The 27,557-nt window shown below is 40.2% G+C and overlaps 1 protein-coding gene across 3 annotated transcripts in view; it reads left to right on the top strand.

Annotated features, from left to right (window-relative positions):
• The window catches only part of LOC126236011 (uncharacterized), an 85,813-nt gene extending 59,057 nt beyond the window's left edge, over positions 1 to 26,756 (top strand). For 2 of the 3 annotated variants that reach the window (XM_049945021.1, XM_049945019.1), the window contains exons 3-4: positions 15,355 to 17,675; positions 25,752 to 26,756. In XM_049945021.1, the coding sequence (XP_049800978.1) occupies positions 15,355 to 17,675; positions 25,752 to 26,151 (2,721 nt within the window). In that variant the 3' untranslated portion in view covers positions 26,152 to 26,756. The remainder of the gene's footprint in view (positions 1 to 15,354; positions 17,676 to 25,751) is intronic. The other variant, XM_049945020.1, reaches the window with a different exon arrangement.
• Positions 26,757 to 27,557: the final 801 nt, after the last annotated feature.

The raw sequence follows: 27,557 nt of genomic DNA, 5'->3' as shown, positions 1-27,557 counted from the left end.
CTATTGTTCTAACATCCCATAAGCCTCATTAATAGTTAACAGGCAAACCTCCACATAACTGCTAAAATAGTTTAAGAGCAGTAAAAACCTAACCACAAAGTTCATATTTCTTGAAGAATAGAAAGGTATGTATGGAGCAGACACTGTCATTGTTTTAACACACTGCCTAATTTTGTAACACTTATTTCACAGATAAGTTGAAGCATACATCCCATAAGCCTCATTAATAGTTAACAGGCAAACCTCCACATAACTGCTAAAATAGTTTAAGAGCAGTAAAAACCTAACCACAAAGTTCATATTTCTTGAAGAATAGAAAGGTATGTATGGAGCAGACACTGTCATTGTTTTAACACACTGCCTAATTTTGTAACACTTATTTCACAGGTAAGTTGAAGCATTGTTTTTGCTCTAACCAACACAGGTTCCTTATCTGAAACTTGGCCGTGGACAGACTGACTCGTGACCAAAATTTGGGTCCTTATATATCATCACAATAATAGGTACTCAAACTACACATTGTTCGATTTTTATTTGCAGAAATTACAATTAAAACGTAACTCATTAAATTAGCTGAATACTTCAAAAAGTTCTGTCTTTCTAACAGTGTCTTCTACTACAAGAGTTAGGCTGAATTATTTGTTTAAGTCATGAAATTAACAAATATAATTACGCAAACAATACTTTTGACAAAACTATTAATTACTCTGGAATTAATTAAGGGCTGGCTTTGCTAACATGTTTTCAAATAGAGGCAAATATGTCCTTAAAGAATACAATTAGTTGTTCCTCCAAATGTTTATAATTATTAAAGAATTTATGTTTGTTTATATGTCAACAATAGAATTTAAGTGACGAAACGAATACTGACTTCACGCTATAATAAAAGATACTAACTAGGAATAGTTGAAATAAATTAGAAACTCAACTAAGCACAAAATTAGACCTGGGGTTATATTCCTTAGAACTGAGGGCCAACCTTTCTCTTTTATGAAGATGCATATTATATTCACGTATGTTAATGGTAATTAGTTCAAACATGAAAAATGAATTTTAAGGCGGCAGATGGCGAAACAAGAGGGGAAGTAAAAATATCCCAGCTTGCTTTGTCACAAACTGTCTACCTAATTACAGCAACTCCCACCCCTTTTCTCCTCCTTGGGGACTTAAATGCCCATCACACACTGGGGGAATGCAACTTCAGTGGGTAGGGGTCTCCTAATTGACCACCTTGTTACGGACTTCGATTTATGTCTCCTCAATGATGTTTCCTCTACCCAATTCTGTGCCACTGACAGCACCTTTACTGGTATCAGTCTCATGTTCTCCTCCCCTGCTCTCGTAGCTTCCGTACATTGACAACCCTGTGATGATCTATGGGACAGTGATCACTTTCCAGTAATTCTATCGTTCCTCTGCTGCCACCAGGTAGACAGGCCCCCACGTTGGACACTCTGCAGGCCCAATTGGCCTTTATATATGTCTGCTGTGCACTTCGACACCTCCCTATCGAATTGCATTGATGCGGTTGTGCAGTGTGTGTCTGCCACTATTCTTCATGCTGCTGGTACTGCTGTCCCCCTATCCACAGGTCCTCCTTGTCATTGACTGGTACTGTGGTGGACCAAGGACATTGCTGTTGCTGTCCAGGACCACCGACATGCGCTGCAGCGATTTAAACGACACCCTTCACAGACCAACTTCCTCGCTCTTAAGCATCTCCATGCCTAGGCTTGTTACATTACTGAGCAGAGTAAAAAGGAATGCTGGGAGCTCTATGTTTCTTTGCTGGGGATGTATGCCTCTTCATCGCAGGTTTGGTCCAAGCTCTGTAGCCTTCTGTACCCTGTCCTCTTTGCAAATGAGGGATGTCTCTCTTCTGATAACTGCTCATGGGTGGGATTGCCAGTTGGCATGTGGGTCATTCCATGTCAGTTCAACCAGGGGCTCCAGCTCATAGTCTCAGATTTGACTGAAATTCACTACACTAATACTACCATGTGTGGAACACTCGTGTACAAAGTATTAGTTTCCCCTGCCAATTAGTTCCAGAATTATGACTTGTGAAAGAAGGTGGCGTGACCTGGAAATTGCAACCTGCATCTGGCAATCTATCTTCAGACCCAACTTCAGGTCTTAATAACTTTGGAACTATTCCACACAGTCCAGTGAAATTTTTACAACCCAGTAACATCCATTTAGAGAACACATTCCATGAATCAAAACACCAACAACACATTTCTGAGGGGAAAATAAAAAATTCCAAAATTTGATTTAAAAAATGTAATACGTTAAAAGGTACCTATTGTAGGTGACCTCTATGCCAAATATAATTCACTCAAAAAGGGTATAAATTTTTTGTGGTAAGCTTAATGTGGCCTAAACACACACAGAACTTTTCTTGCCCATATCAGTCACAAAAACAGAGTTTTGTGTACACAAAAATACAAAAATTTGAAAAATTACCTGAAAAACTTGGATTTTTCAAGTGTGGTAGCACAAAAGGGACAAGTGGTATCCAAGCCAAATTTCACACACTGCATAAGTAGACCATAATGATATATATCTAAAAATTTCAGCATGTTATTGCAAGACATTTGTGTACAATGGAAGTTGACATGTGTATTTGGTGATGTGGCCATTGTTCCACAACATAATTTTGTAAAAACGTATTGTAAACTGTTCTGCCTTTTCTTACCCTCTCCCACAACTGTTTACACTAAGCAACAACATATAGACAGATTAACACAACCTATCATTAATGTTTACTGCACCTTAACTGCTAAAAACCAGTCTATTGTGCTTCGAACAGAAGTTCTCCCACACTTTAGCTATTGTACTCTGTACATTGAGTGGCAAATTGCACTGTCTTCCTGACACTGTGGTAGGAACTGGAACAAGAATATGTTCAAAAGGAATCCAACACCTGTCTGCCAAACGTGGCCAATGAAATGATCTTGCTGGTCCTGCTGGTGCCATGAAGTTCACAAATACATCACCTTCTGCTTCACAGCACTCTGCAACACATCCTAAGTACCATTTGTCATCAAATAAAGCAATAAAATTGCAACCTGGTTGTATGTTGCTGCTTTTGCTTCTAAACCCAAGTCAGACACACTGTGAAGACACATGTTGTGCATGAACCTATAGTTATAACCGGACAGTCTGCTCATCTGCACATTGTCAGAGTCCGCTGGAGAGAAGTGATGATGGCCCCTTGTGCCTGCAACAGTTTTAACGTGTTCTAGTCTGCTTTTTAGCAACTCTTTGACTGATTTCACCTCATCTTTCAAAACATAGAATGAATGTATCCCAGAGATATTTTTCTGTACCCAGGTAAATAATTGAAGAGGTGTTAGGATGTGACCTTCTGTAGGTCGCTGCAGACTAGCTGGTGATGCCATGCGCTTAATGGTAGCACCAATACCATCACATACATTTTTACCATGACTTGTTGCGAAAAAATTACATTCTGCGTGAATCTGAAAATCATGGTAATGCATGCATAAATTTTTGAGATTTTTACAGTTTTTGTACTGACTAGCTGCCCCATCACTGAAGTATTTCGCAAAGTGTATGTGAGGCAGCTTGTTTTTCACATATGCCATGACAGTGAGAATGTGGGCATGAACTGCAATGGCATCATGAATTAAACAGTCACTAATAACGCACAGGTTCATGACAGACACATCACCTGATTCACCTCTATAGTAAATCGCAAATGGCTGGAGAGTTGCTTGACTGTTGTCCCAATGATATTCTTGGATGGCATCTTGAACTATAAATGCATAATTTTCAGAAAAGTCTAGTTTTGCAATAATTTCATCTTGTTTCAAATTATCCTTACAAAACTGGAGATAAGCCGATTGTGCTGTTGCTGTGAAGCTGTGTGTGGTCAGTTTGTCCATTTTATGACAACACATTTCAACAAAATCTTCCACTGTACTTTGCTTTGTTTCAAGACTTGTGCGATCCATGTGTGTCCATTGTTTATAAGAAACAAGTTCATCGTCATCCATAAGGAGTCACCATACAGTTTGTTTTTCATGTGTTCTGCAAGATTTGCCGTACCAGGACACTTTCCACACCTGTGTATCATGCACTGGTAGGAACTGATGTCACACACTAGCAGCTTCATTGCACCTTTGTAATCCAGACCAGAATCCTTTATAGCAGCAAACATCAGCTTAGCATTTTGATGGGTCTCACATACACAAACATTGTGTGTGCCCCTTGCACTTACAGGCACAACCCATTTTGGCCAAAGATTGAAAAAAGATGATAAGCCTACTTTGGTATTGTGATACTTTTTCTTGAATTCTACATATAGTTCTGATATGTTGCACGGCAACAGTCTTTTTAACGTCTGTACACGTACATTTCCCATTTTCACAGTTACATAGTCTTTTTTTCCAGGTATTATTCGGTTGTAGTCATTATTTTCATAGAACTCTGACACTAGCACCTTTATTTCTGAACTCAATTGCTTAACATGAGCCTGCTGAAGTTGTGGAAGCACTCCTTGGGTTGCTTTTATTTTCTAGCTTGCTTTACCGTATATATGTAGAAACATTTAATTCCTTTGCAATGTAGTCAATAGACCAGCTGGAGGGTGCAAGGGTAAGAATAGCTACTTTTTTCTGGCGTGTGGATATGGCACATTTTTCTTTCAAATCATGCACAATTTTGTCCATATCAGAACATTTATGGCATGATTTCTGTTCCTTTGGAGCAGATGGTCCTTCCTCTTCCCCCATTAGTGTGTCAGCTATTTTGTTTTAATTCCATTTTAGCTTCTTGCAGTTTTCTGCTACCATAGCTGGGCCTGTCTCTTTTCCCAACTTTGTGTGTCTTCATGGGAGACAAACCAAGAGCAGTCACTGAAGTATTTAATTGCTCATCTGCTGTAGTTCTAGGTGGCTGATAGTCTTCATCACTGTCATGTAAATTATCAGAATATTCTTCATTTTTTAGCAGTGTAACACACCTGTAACATAACTTTTGTCCTGGTTTCATGCTAAGTCCTATGCACTGATTCTCTTTCAAGACTTATTTTATATCAGTTTCTCTGAGGCTACACTTCACTGTCTTCTTATGAATCTGAAATGGATCAAAACAACTTCTTTGTAGAAAAGAATACTTATCCAGAAAGGGACCGATGACCGTCGTAGTCTGGTCCCTTTAATCCCCCAAACCAACCAACTTATCCAGAAACACTTTCATATGATGATAACAAACACTAAAGTTTCCTGGAACTGTACTTCTTGTGCCCACAGGGTGTATCCCGGATCTCCATAGCAACAAATCTTGGTCCGATCCATCCAGATCATACAGTACAAAGCTAATGCCACATTTTGTTCCGTATGTTGTTTTATGACATTCAGATGCTTGTGCTGTACCAATACTGCAACTTGTTTGAACAAAAGCACCACTAATACATTCTTCTGCCTCCATACTGACTTTCCACAACAGTACTGACCAGTGTGAACTAGAATCTTAAAAACATGAGTAACCTGTAATTGTTGTTTGTTTCCTTTGTTGTTCCTGCCTAACAATGACTCATTCTGTCCCTGAAAACTACCATTGTTTAACTTTCTGTTGCCTAATGGTTCCCGACAATTGCTACAGTTTTATCTGAAACAAGCTGTCTGCATCATCACTATTACTTGCTAAATCGTGTTAAAAGAAATGTAACCAAATACATCTCTGTCAACTTTTATTGTACACAAATGTCTTGCAACAACAAGTTGAAAATTTGCCACATATTATATTATGGTCTACTTATGCAGTGTGTGAAATTTGGCTTGGATACCATTTGTCCCTTTTGTGCTACCACACTTAGAAAATCCATGTTTTTCAGGTAATTTTTCAAATTTTTGTATTTTCGTGTGCATGTAACTCTGTTTGTGTGATTGATATGGGCAAGATGAGTTCTGTGTGTGTTTAGGCCACATTAAGCTTACCACAAAAAAAAGAAAAATTACACCCTTTTTGAGTGAATTATATTTGACATAGAGGGCACCTGCAATATGTACCTTTTAACGTATTACATTTTTTAAATCACATTTTGGAATTTTTTATTTTCCCTCAGAAATATGTTGTTGGTGTTTTGATTCATAGTGTGTCTTCTCTTAGTGGATGTTACTGGGTTGTAAAAATTTCACTGGACTGTGCGGAATAGTTCCAAAGTTATTAAGACCTGAAGTTGGGCCTGAAGATAGATTGCCAGATGCGGGTTGCAATTTCTGGGTCACGCCACCTTCTTTCGCAAGCCATAATTCTGGAACTAATTGGCAGGGGAACTTAAAATTTTGTACATGAGTGTTCCACACTTGGTAGCATTGGTGTGATAAATTTCAACCGAATCTGAGACTATCAGCTGGAACATTTTCTCAAATTGTTTGAATTGACATGGAATGACCCAGGTGTCTCACTTCCCCCTCTTGGATCTCCTTTTCCACTCCATTTGAATGCACCCGTGTATTTTCTCCCCCCCCCCCCCTGCCCCCCTCTTGGATGGTGCCTATAGTCCGTGAGACGAGTGATTGGTACTGACAGTTCCGGCGTGCAGACGGCGCTGTTGCCGAACGTGGCTCACAGCACGCGGCGCCCTGTCTGCTACACGCATTCTCTAGCAGCAGAAATAAAAGCGAGACAAAATACAAGTCGTATTGGTACGCATGAATTTATTTAAAGTTGATGCTTGAAATATATTAACTCAAAAACTAATAAGAGCTATTTAGTACAAGTATCTAAGATGCTGAAACATAATAAAGTTATTTGTTAAACTTCACAACTGAAATGAAAACTATTTTCGCAAGTTGTTGAACATTAGCAGTTTTGGTTTCCATTGTTAAGTATTAGCATTATTAATTTGTTCTACTACAAGCTACAGAATAATTGGTCAGTGTATTAAGAGCTATAATCTGAAGAAAGTACTCACAATATGATGATCTGGTTGTAGATCAATAGCAAACTCCCTCCTTACATTCCTGAATACGTTGTAGTTACTGTAATGGAAAAACACCACTCACATCACTGTCAGAATCTGATTTGACATTGTCTTCCTCAGCACTACTCGAACTGTCACTGCTCTCTCCCAGATGTATAATTAAATTTTCGATGCATTCTTCCACAACCCCTTCGGTTTTGGCCGCCTCTCTGATGGCACTTGCAGTGCTGTTTACAATTTTAGCCCACGTCTCGCTTGTCACTTTATTGATAGCTGCTGGAAGGAGAGTTTCCACTTCAGAGATCCTGAATTTTTTATTGTTTGCAGCAATGTAATTTTTTATCTGCGCCCACACTCCTTCAATTGCATTAAAGTGACAGTGGTATGGAGGAAGCCGAACGATTTCATGCCCGTGCCTTTTAGCAATCTCGTCAATTACATATGTTGGAAATTGGGGTTTCTTTTGTGCCACAATTTCGAGCAGTTCCGCCTTCCTTAAATCTTCTCTGAAATCTACTTTTCGCCGTTTCAACCACTGAATGATATCGTCTTTTTTTGTTGCCAAGGTTGGTGCCTTATCGTGAACAACGGAATGATAAGGCGCATTGTCCATAACAATCACTGATGGACTTGTCAGATTCGTCATAGGCGATGTCTCGAACCATTCTTGAAATACTACACTGTTCATTTCTTCATGGTAATCTCCCGTCTTTTTTGGCTGAAACATTTTCAAGCAGTTTGACACAAAACCTTTCGATGTTCCTGCATGTAAGACAATAATACGCCCTCCTTTGCCAACAGGCACTGCCATTGTCCCCTCGGGCGTTCCATCATTCCAGCCTCTACGTAAAGAATGGCTGGCATTGACCCAAGTTTCATCTAACCACACTATACTTTCGAATTCCACACCCATGATCCTGTGCAGAAATCTGCACCGCCATGCAACTACATCTGTCCTTTCCATTAATATTTTGCATCCGTTAAACAGTGAATAGCTGAAGCCTATGTCTTTCAACACTGTACGCAATGAAAATTTGCTCCCTTTAAAAAGATCGTCTTTCTGAAGCGACACCTGTAACTTAGATAGAGTGGGATGTTCCCTTCTCTTATAATAGCTGTATATATGACGACGAATAGCGTCTTTTTGAAAATCGTCCAAAGCTGTCACCTGCTTATTTCTCGGTCGCTTCTTTCCTGGTGTGTGCAGCTTTGTTGTGCCACTCTCGTCACAATCTACACTATACTGTTCTTTCCCTATCTTTACAACAGTGTTCTTACTTATTTTCAATGCTGCTGCAGTTCTCTTCACAACCTGAACAATAGGAATTAAGGGCCCACCTTCGTTCTTTTCTTTCTCAAAGTAATCCCTCACAGAGCACACGAATTCACGGGCCTGGGTGTGTAGCACACTTTTCTTCCTCCGTTTCACTTCTTGTGTTGGGCTGGTACTACCCGCCGCACTAGACATTGTTTACAACGAAACATAAACAAAGAAACACTAAAAACAACAAAAATGAAATAAACTGTGAATTCAACTTCAGACAAACGACAAACGACCGCACCGCCTGCACGCGAGACACTGGTAAGTTTCATAAGCGCGTGTGACCGGGTTTCAGAGTGGCAACGTGGCCCTTGCTACCCGCTCAAAGTCAGGCCGTCATTGGCTGCCTGCCTGCGGTCGCTAGGCAACGGAAAGACGCTACCGAGCTCTCAATACCAAAGACTCGTCTCCCAGACTATAGACCATGGATTAGGACCGTCTATTCCAGGGTCCTAAGATCTCTGTTGCCCCTATGGTTTTCTGGCGTCTTGTATGTGTCATCTTTCCAGAACACCAGTGTGCCACCATCTTCTACACTGATGGTTCCAAGAAAGTCGATACGGTGGGATATGCTTCAGCGTCTCCTACTGGCTTAAAACACCATTTATTGCTGGGGTCATGTAGTGTGTTCACAGCAGAGCTTCTAGCCATTCACAGAGCCATCCATTTTGTTTCTCTGGCCTCTCTTCACAATGTTTTAATTTGTTCTGACTCAATGAGCAGCCAGCAGGCTATCGACCGATGCTACTCTCGTCACCTTTTAGTCTCCGCTATCCATGACCTTCTCTCTGCCCTGCTCAGTTGTCTTTCTCTGGGTCCTAAATCATGTAGGAATCCCATGGAATGAACTGGCTGACCACTTGGCTCAAGAAGCAGATACTTACCCCCATTCCCTTTCATGATTGCAGGTGCTCTCTTGGCCCAAAAGTGAAATGCTGTTTGGTGCGCTACTGCTCATAGTAATAAACTCCTCACAATCAAGGATTCTACTGCACTTTGGCACTCTTCCTTCTGCTCCTCTCAGAAGGAGTCCACTGTTTTTTGCCGTCTATGCATTGATCATACCAAGCTCACCCAATGTTTCCTCCTGCATAACGAACCACCCCCACAGTGTCGTTGTGAAGCCAGACTGACGGTATCCCACATCTTGGTGGAATGTCCCCTTCTTTTGGCCCTTTGTGCTAAGTACAGTCTTCCAGATTCCTCAAATTTAATATTAGCAGGCGATTCATGGATGGTTGAACTGGTCCTCGGTTTCCTCTGTGAAAGTGGTTTGTATTTCCAGGTATAAGGTTTTACTGTATTCCTGGGGCAAGGGCAGGGTGATGGTGACTGGGACTTCTCTTCATGTCCTCTCGGTCTGTAAAGACTGCCCTTTTTTCCAGTTTTTAGATTTGTTCTCACCTTTTGTGCCTTTTACTGTGTGTGTTTTAACTTCATTATTTTATAGTTTGACACCCCTGACTGGATCTGTCCACTTTTAGCGAATCCTCTTTCTTCTTAGAGTAACTTTGGAATCATAGGACTGATGACTCATCATTTGGTCACATAAATCCTCTCAATTAATTAATCAATCAGTCAAAGGTTTGCTTGCCTTTCATGCATAATTTTATGCAGACACGTTGCTCACCTAACTCTGCCATCTTGGAATTTGCAAACTGTGTGACACAACATTCTTCTCAGTGCAGCACTGAACTATACCAAATGACATACAACAATATACTTCCAGTAGTTACACATTAAACACAGGTGTGTGCAGGGATACCAGCCACATTTCACCCCAACACACAATTGGCGCAAAATTATGAATGTTCCGGAATCTTTTGAGTGGGTAGTTGATTGAGTGAGTAGTCAATTTGCTTGAAACCAAGATTATAATTGCCAGTCATTGACTGCATCTTGCAATAAGTCACCTCTACTAATTATCAAAATATTTTTGTCATCAGCGTACAGAAAGGAGCTGGCATTTGGTATGTGTTTGCTTGGCACACACAACTGTTGCACAAGGAGTTCAATTGGAAGTGCTATCACGTGATAGTCATGGTCCATGCAGAATACAAGTCAAAGCACTATACATCAAAAATGGCACATGGGAATACATATTTAGGGATGAGAATCAGACCACGCATCTGAAGGACATACTTGCAAAGCAATGCTGCTTAAATGCCTCACACTTCACAAAATGCAACCAAGTGATGCACATCTTACTGAATTCTGTATTCTTTGATGCAGTGCTGGGTGAGTGGGGGGCAAACCTGCTAAAAAAACAGACTACTTCAGAATAGTTGTAAAACAAAGATTACCGATAAATAGATGCTAAATTAAATGCATTTGGCTGTCAAGAGAACAATGTGTTAAGCCATTAGTTACTACTGTAGCAGAATACTGTGGAAAGATCTTTCACAAAACCCAAAGAAATTCTGATTTTATGTAAAGGCTGTTAGTGGCACCAAAGTTAGTGTCCAGACACTCATGGGCAAGTCAGGAACTAAAATTATCCGTAGGAGAACAAAATCAGAAATGCTCCTTTACAAAGAAGTAAATCCCTTGGACAATAAATTGTGCTCAGTAGTTAAAAGAAAGCCGAGGTCACACCCATGCATAAGAAGGGTAGTTGAAGTGATGCTCAAAAACTACACTCCAGTATCCTTGACACCCAATTGTGGTATAATCTTAGGACATATATTGAGCTCAAATGTAATGAGGTGTTATCTCAACAGAATGACACTCATCATGCCAACCAGCACAGATTCTGTGAGACCCTACTTGCACCTTTCTCAAATGACACACAAAGCCACAAATCAAGGCAGGTAGATGCAATATTTCTCGATTTTCGAAAAGCATTTGATTCGATACCACATCTATGCTTATTATCAAAAGTATGAGTCACTTCAGTTGACCAGAATGTTCGTCAAACCAGTCGCGAACAATTGTGTGGCCCTGTGTCATGGCGCATTGTAATCCATAAAAATGTAGTGGTTGTTTGGATACTTGAAGTCCATGAATTTGTAACTGCATTGAGGTTATTTTCATAGGGAAAGTGCAGCATGTTATTTTGGGTGGAGAGTCATCAACAGATATAGAAGTAACTTCTGGTGTGCCCCAGGGAAGTGTGTTGGGACCCTTGCTGTTCATATTGTACATTAATGACCTTGTGGACAATGTTAATGGTAACCTCAGACTTTTTGCAGATGATGCAGTTATCTTTAATGAAAGAAGTTGCACAAATGTTCAATCGGATCTTGATAAGATTTCAAAGTGATGCAATGAGTATAGATGTATGTGTAATGTCGATGAATCATGAAAGAAGGTTGTATACATGGAAGAGACCTGAGGCCATAAAGGTTTCAGATGGATTACAAAATAGTGAGACAAAGGTTTTGAAACCAGATTTTAAACTGCAACACCTTTCCAGGGCCAGAGGCAGTAGTTGCAAAAAGATAGTAAACTGAGGAAAGTGGACCTGGGTAATTTGAAAGAACCAGAGGTTTCCGAGAGTTACAGAGAAATCCTGAGGCAGTGGTGTCGACTGGAACAGGGGAAGGAATACAATAGAAAGTGAACTGGTAGCTTTGAGAGATGAAATAGTGAAGACAGCAGAGAAGCAATTAGCCAAAACGACAGGGTCCAGTAGAAATCCACGTATAACACAAGAGATATTAAATTTAAATTGTAAAAGGAGAAAATATAAAAATGCACCAAATGAAGCAGGCAAAAGTGAATACAGACATATAATTAATCAGACTGACGTTAAGTGCAGAAGACCAAAGTTGAAATCAGTGAAAGAGAAATACAAGGCTGTAGAAGCATGTTTGACTATCTGAAAGATATATGCTGCCTATAGCAAAATAAAGAGGACTTAAGGGACAAGAGAAACATTTGTATGAGTATGAAGAGCTCTGGTGTCAAGCCTATATGTACTGTTCGAAGAAGGGAAGGTTGAAAGATGGAAGGAATACACACTGAGGTGACAAGTGATGGGATACATCCTAATACAGCGTAGGACTTCCTTTTGCGTGGTGTAGTACAGCAACTTGACATTACATTGACTCAACAAATCGTTGTAGGTCCTCTGCAGAAATATTGAACCATGCTGCCTGCATAGGGGACCATTATTGCGAAAGTGTTACTGGTGCAGGATTTTTTACGTGAACTGACCTTTCGATTATTTCCCATAAATGTTCAGATGGATTCATGTTGGGCAATCTGAATGGCCATTTATTTGCTTGAATTGTCCAGAATGTTCTTCAAACCAGTTGTGAACAATTTTGGCCCAGAGACATGTCGCATTGTCATCCATAAAAATTCAGTGGTTGTTTGGATACATGAAGTCCATGAATGACTGAATTGGTTTTCAAGTAACCGAACATAACTATTTCCAGTCAGTGATCAGTTCAGTTGGACCAGGTGACCCTGTCTGTTCCATGTAAAACAGCCCACACTGTGTTGGAGCCACCACCAGCTATCACAGTGCCTTGTTGGCAACCTGGGTTCATGGCTTTGTAGGGTCTGCACCACACTCGAACCCTACTATTAGCTCTTAGCAACTGAAGTCAGGACTCAATTGATCAGATCATGGTTTTCCAGTTGGCTGGGGTCCAACCAATATGGTCGTGAGCCCAGGAGAGGCACTGCAGGTGAAGTTGTGATTTTAGCAAATGCATTGTGTCAGTGTTCTGCTGTGATAGCCCATTGATGCCAGATTTCCTCATACTGTCCTAACAGATATGTTCGTCATACATCCCACATTGATTTCTGCAGTTATTTCACGCAGTGTTGCTTGTCTGTTAGCACTGATACAAATGCCACTGTTCTCGGTTGTTAAGTGAAACCCATCGGCCACTGTGTTGTCCATGGGGAGAAGTAATGCCTGGAATTTGTTACTCTCTTGACTCTGTGGATCTCTGAATATTGAGTTCTGTAACGATTTTCAAAATGGAATATCACGTGGGTCTAGCTCCAACTACCATTCTGCATTGAAAGTCTGTTTATTCCCATAGTGTAGCCACAATCACATCGGAAACCTTTTCACATGAATCATCTGAGTGCAAATGACAGCTCTCCCAGTGCACTGTCCTTCTATACTTTGTTTATGCGATATTGCCACCCTCTGTATACATGCATGTCACTGTACCATGACTTTTGTCACCTCAGTTTATAGAGATTCTCTACAATGGAAACATACTTGTAAACAATGTTATAGAACGGGAAGAGGATATAGATGAAGATGATATGGACACTGAAAGACAAGTCAGGACAAAACTTGTGTAGTGGACATCATTTTCCCAGAATTATTGAGATTGTAGAGCCACCAGTCATGATAAAACCATTCCACCCAATATGTGGGACACAAGACAGGTGAAGTACCCTCAGATGTCAAATATAATGCATTAAATCATATTCCAAAGAAGACAGGTGTGAATATTACTGTCACTGTAATAAGTTGTGGTTACAAATACTGACTCAGATTATTTACTGGAGAACGAAAAACTTGGTAGAAGTTGACCTCGGGAAGATCAGTTTAGATTCCAGAGAAATGGAGGGACACAAGGCAATACTGACCCTATGACTCACCTAAGAAGATAGGTTAAATAAAGAATAACCCACATTAGTAACATTTAGAGAAATCTTTTGACAATGTTGACTGTAATACGCCCTTTGAAATTCTGAAGGCATTGTAGATAAAATACGGGGTGTAAAAGGTTATATACAACTTGTACAGAAACCACACTGCAGTTTGAAAGTGGAGTGCAGTTTGAAAGTGGAGGGACGTGAAGGGCAAGCAGTAGTTGAGGATGGAATGAGACAGGGCTGTAGCCTATCCATGATGTTATTCAATCTGTTCACTGAGTGAGCAGTGAAAGACTTGGGAGAACAGTTGTCCAGAATGGATAACATCTTGAAAAGGGATTATAAGATGAACGTCAACAAAAGCATCATAACAAAGAATATAGAATGTGGTCAGTTTAAATCAGGCGATGATCATTGAATTACTTTAGGAAGTAAAAGTTAACGAATAAGTTTTTTAGCAGCAAAATAACTGACAATTTAGCCAAAGTACAGACAATATAAAACTGAGACTGGAAATAGCAAAAAAGCATATTTTCAAAGGGAATTTTGTTCGCAGTTAATGTAAATTAAAGCATTAGAAAGTCTTCTCTGAAGGTATTTGTCTGGATTGTAGCCTTGTACAGAGGTAAAATATGAAATGTGGAAGATACCCAGTTCAGACAAGAAGAGACTAGAAAGTTTTGGTGATATCGTAGAAGCCTAAAGATTAGATGAGTAGGGCAAATAACTAGTGGGAAGCCACGGAATTGAGTTGGGGTAAAAGTAACTTTGTGGTGCACCGTGATTAAAAGAGGCGATCAGTTGGTAGGACATCCTGAGGCATCAAGGATGTGTCAGTTTGGTAAATGAAAGAGATGTATGTTGTAGGAAGGGGAGGAAGGAGGGGACCAAGATTTCAGTGCAGTAAACAGGTTCGAATTAATGTGGGTTGCAGTGGCTATGGAGAAATGGAGTCTTCTACAGAATAGGCTATTGTGGAGAGGTGTATCAAACTGGCCTCCAGATTGAAGGTAACACAATAACAGTTCAAACAAGGATGAATTTGTAAGAGGTAGTCAGAATTTGTTTGGTTCATACTTTTAACTATGGAGATTAATGGCATGAAAGTACAACTGTGTGATTAACTCCACACAATCAATGTTGAGAATTGGCATCTTTCTGTGTAATGGGGCCAGATTCACCTGTCTCAGGTAGCTGAAAATGCAAGAGGCAGTTTATTCTAACCATTGTTTTACAGTCTAAATGAAAATTAAATCATCCATGAATCTAGGTTAACATGACACAGTAAACAACTAAGTAATCAGAAGAAATTATTTGCAGTTAGTGAATAAATTAGAATTAATATTAATAATTTTGACATTTAGGCTTATTACTTTCTGCAGTAGACTGAAAACTCTGCAGAACAGTTACTTAAATAGAAATACCTGCATTTTCATGTTATAATATTTTGTACACAATTATGATTGTCATTTTATTTATTTCTATTTTTTTCTTTTTGTGTCTGTTGCAGACTGAAGAACAAATTCCTGCCAGCTTCTCACTCGATCAATATCTAAAACGCAAAATTGACCCTGTAGACAAAGGGAAATCAACAAAAGTGCCAAGGATTGACAAACTAGAAAAGAATTTGAGAAATAATAATGTGTGTTTGGAGACTACAAAAGCTTCAGACTCTGAAGTTAGCACAGCTGTTGGAAACACTAAAGATTCCATAGTGACTACAAACAACACAGAATTACGGTGTGCAAGTACAGCTGTTGGCCACAGTAATGCATCTGTGGCGACCACAGAGAACTCAGAACTTCTTTGTGCTACATCAACCAATCCACAGAAACCAAAATTGCGTGTCAAGACAACCAGTGAGTTAAGACAGGCTGGGCAGACAAGTATTGTGACGGACTGTGTGCCAGCACTTCTCCCTCTGCAGAAATCTTCATCTCAGTCTGCCTCAGTTCCTACCACAGGGCAGTCCACTTGTGTCAGTGCTTCTCCCTCGGCAAGTGTTGTATTTTCACAGTCTGCTGTGCCGCAGAGCTGTCCCAGTGTATCTTCTGTACCACAGCAAGTAAAGAGTTCCTTACCACAGCATGTAAGTAATTCATCTGCCTCAGAGGGTGGTATGAGTTGGTCACCTGCAGTGCAGAATGCTAAGTGTGTACCATCTGCCCCACAATGTATTGGAAGTTCATCATCCGTGCTACAGTTGAGCACAAGTTCATCACCGGTGCTACAGACTGCCACTAGTTCATTATCTGTGCCACAAAATGCAACTGCTTTATTACCTGTCCCAAATAATGCTACAGTTTCACTACCTTTGCCAGATAACGCTACAGCTTCATTAACTGTGCCACAGAATGTTACAAATTCATCATCTTTGCAACAGTACTCTTTGTCTGTACCAAATTCATTATCTTCAGGACAAGCCATTCTTCCGAATGTGTCCCAGTTCATCATTGTGCCAGACACATTTGCAAGCGCACCAACTTTCACTGCAGCTGGGATGAGTACCGTAACTGTGCTCACACCAGCTGTTCCGTCCAGTGTGTCTCTGGTAGGAGACCTGGGCATACAACTAGGACCAGCAACTACGCTGGTGGCACCGCAGACCACACAGCCGTCACTGCCCGTTTCGATGGGAGCACTGACAGTTTCGACGACACCAGCAGTGCCGCTGGCATCTTCCTCACTACCTTTAGTGCAGACAGTGCCAATTCATCTAGCTCAGAAACTGCCAAATTCTGTGATGTCAACTCTGACATCTTCACCAGCTATTATTAGTCAGAGTAGCACATCAGATAGTGTTTCATACAGTGTGCTCAAGAGAAACAGCCAGGAGCTTGTTATCTCTAGTAATTCACTTGCTACAGTTACAACATCCTCTGCAAATGTGTCCTCAAAAGCCGACCGTCAGCCTTCGATGTTACCTCAGAATTTGAAGGTGTTGAGCAGTTCCTCTGTCAGCCCTGCCAGTAATGTGCCAGTGATGAGAGTTAGTACAGAAAGCAAGATTGTCAGGTTGCAAAATGACACTGTGGTGCGGGGTGTGGGTAATGATGCCTCGAGTGTTTTATCGAAACAAAATGGCAGTGCTCAGTTGAAAAAAAATGTTGTGGCAGCTTCCAGTGCAGTTTCACATCCCAACATTCTCCGAAAACGTAAATCTCCAGCAGTTATCAGTGCAAAGCAGTTCACGAGTAATTCATCACCAGTACTAATTGGTCGTCTGACCTGCATTGTACCAAATAGTAAAAAGAGTTCATCAGTGCCACCTGGAAAAACTTCAGACGCAGAAAGCACTTCAAAAACAAAAACATTATTGGGTATCGTAACCCAGGGTAGTAATTCTCAGCATCCTGACTCTAATAAAGCTTTACAGAAAACTGTAAAGTGTTACTCTAATCGGTCAGCAACTAAAGTGAACAGTTCACCTACAAATAAAACAACTACAGTGCCTACACCAAATCCTGTTTCTCAAGCAACAGTTTCTACAGCAGTTCCTTCTTCACAGCCTACATTCTCTGGCTCCATAGGGTCCACACACCAGCAAAAGGACGATGTTAGGCCTGGTATTCTCAAGAAAATAAATAGTAAAAGTGCCGGAAATGCACAATTACCTGTAGTGGATACAGTGACAAATATGAAAGCTGAGCGGCAGCCCAGTGAAAACCGGCCACAGCAGACAGCAGCGGTGCTGAGATCACAGCCGTCTGGAGAACTTCCACCCCCACCTCCAGCAGTGCCTCTGAACAGTATCAGTATTTCTGATAATAGGAGAATACTGACAAACACTGGCAGTGGAGACCTGCAGAATTGTGAAGCTAAAAGTGCGAGGTACGTAAAATACTTGCTGCCTTAACAGTTATGACTACAAAATTGTTTTATTGTTCTGCTATATTCCCATTAGTATTTTGTATAAGTAGTGTGTAATTGCTGTGATCATTCTTTCAGCAGTGGTCATCATGTTATCAGACAAAACTCTCAAAGTCAAGACTTGAACAATGTGGAAGTACCCCAAAAGAGTTCCATAGGGTATTAGATCATTGTTAGAATAATGGAAATTCGTGGATGGGAAGATATGTAATGTAAGGGAAGGCAGCCACTTACCTGTAGCGGACTGGTGTGTGACACACAGAAGTTCATAATAGAAAGCAGTTAACAATTAGCTTTTGCGCTCATTCTCTTTTTCTAGTAGAAATACACACACACACACACACACACACACACACACACACACACAATGGCCCAAATGTCCATGCACATGGTAGTAGTGAGATGGATTAGTGAATAACAATTAATGAAAGTAATTGCCTGAGTAGATGGAGGTGAGGAAGGGGTAGGGAAGGACCCACAAGGCAAGAAGGGATCGAAGGGTAATGTGAGGCAGGTCTTTTTCGCCAGGTGTCTCAGTGGCTGCAGAACAAGACAAAACGTGGAGTGGAAGACAGGAAGGGGAGAGAGTATGGTGAGGGGTGGGGAAAAAGAGGAGGGGAGAGAGAGAGAGAGAGAGAGAGAGAGAGAGAGACCGCATGGCAGGGAGGAAGATGGTGGGAGAAGACAGTACACAGTCTGGATGGGGATTAGTGGTGTGGACAGAAGAGAGAAGAAAAAGGTTAGTTGAGGCAATGGGAGACAAAATGGGGGTTTAGGCCAGGAAGATTGTGAAAGCATAGGATATGATGGAGATAGAATTTCCACCTACATGGTTCAAAGAAACTTGTGCTGAAAGGAAGTATCCGAATGACCCATTCATTGAAGCAGCTATTGAAATCATTTGTGTCGTGGCATGCCACATGTTAGGCAACTGGGTATTAAAGTTTTCGGTCTGTCACAGTTTGATGGTGCCCATACATGTGAGTGGACAGAATAGGTCTGGCTCCTGGGTCAACTACAAGGGAATGATCTACAGGGTGCAGGATTGGGAGCAGGATTGGAGTAGGGGTGCATAGGGATATTCTCTAAATTCGGTAGGCATTGGGAACACTACCTTGGGTAATGCTTGTAGGATTTTGGGTAGGATATCCCTCATCTCAGGGCACGGCGAGAGGTAGTCAATGCTCTGGTGCAGGATGTGGCTGATCTTTCAACTACTTTCGATAATTGATATTGGAGGATCAATCTCACTTCTACCACAAGACTGAATGTTTGAGTGGTTGTGTTTGCATGAGTGTGTGCGCTCGTACCAGAAAATGAGCAAGAAGTTGAGAGGTAGTGTTAAATTTTCTGTTAAATGTTTCTGTGTGCCACAAACCAGTCCTGTTCAGGTAAGTGGCTGCTTTTCCCTTATTTTACATAAATTATTATTAGGGTTTACTTGCCTCTGAACATGTTCTGAAGATATCCTCGATGTTTATTACACTATGAACACAAACCTCTCCTGATGCAGGGGGTCTAGGTAAATCCGAGATGGTCCTTGTGGCTTGTGTGTCCTGTCTCAGCAGTTCAGTCCTGTTCTAGTTGTGTTAATATTTTCTTCTTTGAAGTAAGTATTCACTAATTGAAAAGGGACGCCAGTTCAGTGTCTGTTTTTATGATACAGGAAGCATCTGGATTTAATATCCATAATTTTTAGAACTTTTTGTTTGAAAAGTCTCCAGGTATTTATTTTAGTACATTCCTAGGATGTACCAAGTGTCATATGCACAGGGGCACCAACTTATAAAAAAATATTGTGGGTGCCCATACTGGGGGTCTTGCCCCGGTAAATTTCCTAAATTTTAGATGTAAAAATAGTGAGTTTTAAAGTTTTCTAAGCATTTTAGAGTCATATGATCAACATTAGAACCCCGAAAACTGGACTCTCGATAACTTGATACTCTGGGAAACTCTACAAGCCTCACACATTTTTTGGGTTATGTCTGCTTGTGTCTGAGTATGTGCGGATGGATATGTGTGTGTGTGCGAGTGTATACCTGTCCTTTTTTCCCCCTAAGGTAAGTCTTTCCGCTCCCGGGATTGGAATGACTCCTTACCCTCTCCCTTAAAACCCACATCCTTTCGTCTTTCCTTCTCCTTCCCTCTTTCCTGATGAAGCAACCATTTGTTGTGAAAGCTTGAATTTTGTGTGTATGTTTGTGTTGTTTGTGTGTCTATCGACTTGCGAGCACTTAGGTTTGGTAAGTCTCATCATCTTTGTTTTTAGATATATTTTTCCCACGTGGAATGTTTCCCTCTATTTTTTTATATATATATCAAAGATGATGTGACTTACACATGTTTTTTAAGACCAGTTGTTTTTTATTAGCAATATTGGCTAACATATTCAAGTGTAAGCACAGTCTCTCAATTTTTAGGTCATTTTTGAAAAACTCAGTTGATTTTTCCAAATTTGTTTCACCTCTGTTTACTAAAAGCAAGCACTCCTGTTCAACTGCAATGACCTGTGTGAGTCCAGTTGAAGCAAACTGCTCAGTAATGCAAGATTGCACTGTTTCACAAAATTCAATGTAAGTAGCTGTGTAGTATTCCATTGGGGTTTTGAAAGTGTGCAGTGAGCTGGCTTCGTTGTTTTCATACTTCTTTGATATACTTAGATTCTGAGGAAGCTAAGGATCATCAACTTGTGAAGGTTTTTCTTTTAAACACAATTCCCAAAAGTGTTCTAAACTATCACGCCTTCCATTCAATATACAAATCAAGCCCTCATACGTTTTTTCCTGGGTTCATTGCGTGGCAATAAAGACATAAAAAGAAAAAAGTCTTGAATTGTAACATTGACTCAAGGTAGCCTGTACATTTGTAACCTGTATCTGTTTTGTCGTCTGCAGAAAATGTTTCAAAAAACTGTAGAAGTTCTTCAAAGTTTTTCAATATTCTCAAGCTACTAGAAGCTTGCATAGTCCATCGAGTCGGGCAAAGGGGTCGTAGACCAGCTTGGTCGTTGGTGGTCTCACAGCGTATGCTTCTAAAAAGTCCCATCCTTTTTTGTTGGTTTCCCTTACAGTGTTTATTAAGTCCTTGGCTAAAGCCATAATATCCCTCATAGACGTAAGATGGCGGAGACTGTCTACAACTGCCAAGTCTAAACTGTGACCAGTGCAGTGCACATAACGTGCTTTTGGTTGTATATCCAAAACTAACTTTTTTGGTCCTTTAAACTTACTTCTCATATTCGAGGCACCATCATAGCACTGTCCTCTTAAGTTATCCATTGACAAATCAAGGCGAGCAAAAACGCCTTTTAAAATACTAAACAGAGTTTGTGATTCAGTGTTGGGGGTCTCGTATTATAAGCCAATTAAGTCTATGATGATGATGATTAAGGAATCATCGACAGTACGAATACAAAATGACACTTGTTTGGGAATCGAAGAATCACTTGTTTCGCCAACCATAATAGAAAAATGTTCAGTCTTCGTGATTGAAGCCAATACCTTTCTCAACAAAGACTTTCCTAGTAGATCAATGATCTTGTTTTGAATAACGTGAGACATCCACTTATACCCTGAATGTCCTAACCGATCTTTAAACTCAGGTATGTCATTCTTTCAGAGTTACAACAATTGAAAAAAAAATAGAGTTTACATCTTTGTGCCCTCTAATTGCCAGGACTTATTGGGATAGAAACTGCACAGTAGTAAAAATTGTCTCAAGAGTTAAACAGCCTTTCTTCATATCACTAACTAACTGTTCATTCAATTGGGAGGCCACACTCCGCTTAGTGATAGAATTTAGTTTCAGAACACCTTCTTTATAGGAAAACGGGTAGATTTTGAGGAAGTCACCCAGGACCATGGGTCAGGGAAGTTTTAATGTAAACCGTAAGGGATGAGAAGGAAAACTTTCCTTGTCAATGCATCCAAAAAGATCCCAAGGATTATTGAACAGTTACAGGCACCTTTACCTTATCTTTGAAGGGAATGTCCTCCCGGAGAGGCTAGATGTGGTCTACAAGTGTGACACAAAACCGTATGTCTCACCACCCATGAGGTGCTTCCAATGCTTACGCTTTGGTCACATATCATTGTGCTGCATAGCGGATCCAAAATGTGTGGCAACTGCGGACAACCATTCCACAAAGGTAGTCCTTGTGAACAACCACCTTTGTGTGTCATTTGTACGGAACACCATCCTCCGCATTCACCAATTTGCCCGGTCTTCAAGAACAAATTTGAAATACAGAAATTAAATCTATTATCATCTGTAGTCTACTGAGTCATGAAAAATTATGAACAACTGCATCCTGCTGATATGATGAACAATTATGTGAAAGTCACAGGTATCTCCCCCAGCACCTCAGTTGTTTCCAAACCAGTTCTCTTGCCACCCTTCTCCATATTGGTCCCTGCGGCACCAGCTTCAAGAACCACTTCCTGCATTTGGCCGGAGAAGCAGCTTCTTCCTCCAGCTTCTATCTCTACCTGGCTGAAGGAACCATGGCCTGTTAGTCCCAGAACTTCCCAATCTTCATCTGTCCCCACATTCAATGCAAGATAAGCCCCCTCAAGAAACTTGGCCACCAAAGACTGTGAAGCACCAGCAGGAGGAGGAGGAGGAGATTTTAGATAACCAAATTCTGTCCCTGGTGTTCGCATCTGTACAGTTTAATTATTCTTGCCCTGTTTTACTACAGGGGCATTCCTGTAGTAATTCTCTGATTGACCCCTCTGGTTTCTATTCCCCATCATTAAATCTTCCTCTATTTCCTCTTCATTTCTCATCCTGCTTCCTATTTCTGTTCAGGTTCTGTTGATTGTTCCCCAGTTTCAGTTGTTTCTGTTATCTTGGTAATTCGTCTGATTGATACCCTGACCATTGCCTCCAAAGCTTGGTCTGTGGCACATTCCTGAGCCATCCTCTGTAAAATCTAAAAAACTTTAAGTCGAATCAGTAGGACAGTGTATTAATTCCCACTGTAATGTTCCAGGTAATATACTTCTTAACGTGGAAATTTACAGCAAATACTCTCAATGGTCTGTCTACTCCTCTTGATAAAGTCTTTCACTGTGCATCTGCTTCCCTTATACAGTGGTCCAGTAAGAAACTAATTTTGAAGTCTACTGTCTTTGCTCCAGTTCCAATATCTGTTTAAAAATAATTGTTCAAAACAGTCATATGAAATAAACTGGTCAGTACACTGATTTGCCAGTGTCTGAGCACAAACTTCTTGGTAGTATTTTAACAATTTAATTTTTCTTTCATTATCCATATCTTGAACAAAACAGTTCTTGTATGAATCCATCCCTGTGAATGTTTTACCACTGGGTTCCTGTGTCACAGACCACCCCATATTTTTATATACACTGCTTAATTCGACATTATTTATCCTACTACTGGATACTTGGCTGAGATCACTATTATTTACAACAACCACATTTTCCATCCTCTTCCTTAGATTGCCAGCTGTGCTTGCTAGTCTACCTAGCAGAAAGATTTTCTTATCATCAACAGCTACAGTCTTTATATACACCTCAGTCCTTGCCTGCCTTATTTCAGTATCCCTTGAATACTCAACCCCTCAACTCAGACTTAGCTGTGCCAATTCTGGTAAGCAGTTTCTGTTTTGCTTCGCAAAAACTTTGCAGTTGGTGCTGGTTGCCCCCATGTGCGCATCAGTTATGGCTGCTACCATTGCTCATCATATCCCACTGATGTTGGTGACATGGTGTGGTGGGATGTGATGCCATGTACTGGCTGCTGTGGCTGCTGTTCCCACCTGGCTGCATGCAGCATCTCGCTGTTGTTTGCTGACTGCTCAGTACTCAGAGATCGCTGTGCACTGATGTTGACTGCTGGCTGCTCCCGAAATGTTTCTTGTAGATCATTGAAAGGCTGTTGGCAATGTTCACATGCATAACCTGCTCTGCCTACTGTAAACTGATCCTATATTATGACCATGCAAACAATAAAAATCAAATGAAAGGTTGTATACTTACTGTTGGTTGCTTGTGAGTCTCCATGTGTGACTGCACAAATTATAAATTGAAATAATGCTGACTATTGAAAGCTAGTTTCAATTGTTCTTGGAGATTTTAGAATGCTGATTGGTTTTTACTGTTTGCCTACACTAATGTCTAGGGGCCAATCAAACATCTCACAATTACCCTTGATATTTATTCACACAGAAATAAGTAATAACAAGTGTGCAGGCAGGAATTTTACAGGCTGTGAATAAAAAATTAAATAATGTTCACATTACACAGGTGTTTACTAGTTTAAGTAAGAAACAGGGTTTGTTATTCTCTTTCCTTCAATGAGTCAACGCAACGCCTGTGCAAAAACTTTAAAGTAAAAGAAAACCAGAGCAGTATACTACAATAACTAGAATGTAAATTCATATTAAACTTCCAAAATAGTTCAAAGTTCATCAGCATATGTTTTAAAATTAAAGTTCCATGTTGGCTACCCAATCAAAACCACAAGTTCCAATCGGTCACAAAATAATCATGGAAAACTCCTGTTCACCTAGTGTCAATAATTCTTAGTTCACATGCTAGCTAACTTGCCAAAATATTCCTTCCAAAGTATTTGTTGTGGATATGTGCGAAAAACACTGACTTATAAAATTTCCCAACACAACTGAAACGCAACCTAGCCATTGCTTGTATACACATCTTTTCTGCTCCAGTTCCCACAGCTAAATGACCAAGAGCAAGGTGGCTGCTAGCTATTTACGCCTTCCCATTGTCATCGGTCAAATTTACATCCTTCCATTTTTGAATAAATACTTAAAAACTATCAATTTTAGATTATATGTGTTCATAATACAACATATAACATAGAAATTTACTCAGCTTCTCACTGTTGTCATTGGTTTTCACTTCCTGTCATTTGTCTGTCCAATATTTAGTGTTTTATGTGTGTAAATGCTACTTCGAGGGGTTTTGTTGTCAATAAATTGAAAGAAGTAAAAACGAATATATTCATACATCAACATCTAAGTTTAATTTGATATGCTGCCACCACTTTCATTGTTTCATTAATTATTTTGCTGTTATTTCACATCTTTATGTGAGAGGTATGCATATTCTAGCATGTAGTTTAAAATACGTAATGCCTGTAGAAATGTATTACTATTTCCTGATAGAACTCCTTGAGGCCTATCCATGGACTCTTTGTTTCTAAAAATTGTGTAAGGCATTGGGGAGATATTAATTTTTAAAGTTTATTTTAATTGTAAAATCTTTAGTATCAAATAAGTTAAAAACTATTTGCTTGATCAACGGCACGGTTTATATACACCCTCATATTAGTTTTCTCTTTTTAAAAGTTTTATTGGTTTTTCTGTAACTGTCTTGGATGTGGTCACTCAGTTCCACAGTCTGCAGCTTGTGGTCTAGTGGCTAGCATTGCAGCCTCTGGATCACAGTGTCCCGGGTTCGATTCCTGGCCGGGCTGGGGATTTTCTCTGCCCGGTGACTGGGTGTTTGTGTTGTCCTCATCATTTCATCAGCATCCTCATCATTCATGATAGTGGCTAGATTGGATTGTGTAAAAACTGAACTGTGTAAAAATTGGAACTTCGTATGGGCGCTGATGACCATGCAGTTGCGCGCCCCAAAAACCAATCACCATCATCATCAACTCAGTTCCACAATAGTAGGTTTCTCTTCCATGCCTGACAGCAGTGGCTAAGCACATTGGGTTTTTTCCAGCTGCTGAGCCAAAGAACGAGTTTAACTGTTGCTCTCCAGCAGCCGTGAGATTTCTCACGTGCTCATTATCAGCCAGTCACAGAGTCTGAATACCATAATCATCTGCTGGGCCTTGCGACCACCTTCTGCCAAACACTATTGCCCTGACATGCCTCGCCACCAAATTTAGGCTAGGGCAGGCACGTCCATGTGTGCGCACAGACATGCCAGTTGCCTTCTTAAATTTCAGGTGTTCAGCTGTGTGCCCTCGTATAATGCACACCTTTTTTGTAGCCTTTGTGAGGCATGATATAACTTGTCCAATTTTTTGTTTCAGCAGTCAAGCCAACAAATCAGGGCTGACACCAAAACCACGTGGAGCTGTTGTAACGGCAACAGTCAGTCCTTTCACTCCAACTTTGCGGCCTGCATCAGAGCCACAAAGACAGCTGCCTGAAGGCCCTCCACCAGAGGTACAGGTAGAGCCTGTAAGACCATCATCTCAGTCACCATCTGAAGTGGGGCCTAGAAGATCTTCAACCTCTTCACCATCACCACCATCAGTAGGAAAGGAAGAGTGCCCTTACTGCCATATTGAGTTTCCTGTTGATATTCTGATCCACCACAAGACACTTCACTACAGAGAAAGGTTCTATACATGCATTGATTGTGACAAGAATTTTGTAACTGAGAAGGGCTTAGAATCACATCGATGTCAGAAAGAAAGCAAGGGATAAATTAATAAGACTGAATTTTTAAGTTTATTTACTTCTTTTATATCAGTTTTTTTTTTTTTTTTTTTTTTACAAAACACATTTGGAAACACTATTAAAAATACCTGTCACTGAAAATTATTATACAAAAATGCCTTTTTTCTTTTGCATTCTTTTTTTCTGAGGTAATTAAGAGACTACACACACCAAGAAATGAAAAGACAATGTATGTAGGCCCTTCACCAGAGGAACAGGTAGAGCCTTTATAACCATAATCTTTCCCACCACCTGCAACTGTGCCTGGTGCCTGGAAGACCTTCATTTCCCATTTCCTTCACCACCACCACAAACAGTAGCAAAGGGAGAGTGCCCTCATTACCATGTCCTTTTTCCCCGCTGAGATTCTGATACCTGACGGAACATTACAGGGAAAAGTTTTATACGTGCATTGATTGTGAAAAGAATTTTGTAGCTGAGAAGGGCTTTGTATTGCATCATTGTTAAGTTAATACAGTGGACAGAATTCTTAGATTGTATCTAATTCTTTTATATGAAATGTGTTATTTATGAAATTTGCTCTGATTTGTTAATTTAAAAATAATATTAAAATACTTGTTTCTTAAAATTTATCTATCAAAGTGATTTTTTTATTTGGCGCCATTTTTTCCTGAAGTAATTAAGAGACTACAACAGCTTGAAATGAAATGAAAAGAGAATTTATATTTGTAGTTACAAATTGTACTTTATTTTTCCAGTTTATATTACCTTAAATGGTCTCCAGCCATTGAAAAAGTGCAGCTCTACGTTGCCAGTGTAGAGCAACACAGTACAAACTGTGTACAACTCCCCCACCCCCCACCACATCCCCCCCCCACCCCCCTTAAAATGGTGTCTCTTACCAAAAGGACTATTCAATTTCATCAGGAGGTTTCCAAAAAATGTCATATTTATGTAAAATTTTTGTTTCCTGGTGTCGAAACACATTGTGACACACACACACACACACACACACACACACACACACACACACAGAGCTTTGAGTCTGGATTTGCACAAATTTTTATGCGTGCTGATTTAAATTCCTGCTTATAGTTTCTGGTGAAGCATGTACACTCTGACCAAATTGAGTAGGACCCTAATTGATAATATTTTCTTTGGTGAAGCTTAAAGCAAGAAAATAACTATTTACCCAGTTACAAATGCTATCTCTGTTCGTGATGCACAGTTAGGATAAATAACATAGGGCCTTACAGTATGGATGCTTCTCAGTGGAAATAAGTTTGAGTAGTTAGTGACACCAGGACAAAAAGAATAGTTTGCAGGAGATGACCTGATATTAAATTTATAATGAACCAAGTGCAAACATAAAATTCATATCATTATTTGAGAATAGCTTTCCACTTAAGCTAGTCAGGAAGGACACTAAAAGC

This window comes from Schistocerca nitens, chromosome 2 (assembly GCF_023898315.1).
Source record: "Schistocerca nitens isolate TAMUIC-IGC-003100 chromosome 2, iqSchNite1.1, whole genome shotgun sequence".
Classification (NCBI taxonomy): Eukaryota; Metazoa; Arthropoda; class Insecta; order Orthoptera; family Acrididae; genus Schistocerca; species Schistocerca nitens.
This window is presented reverse-complemented; position numbering and strand designations above follow the sequence as displayed.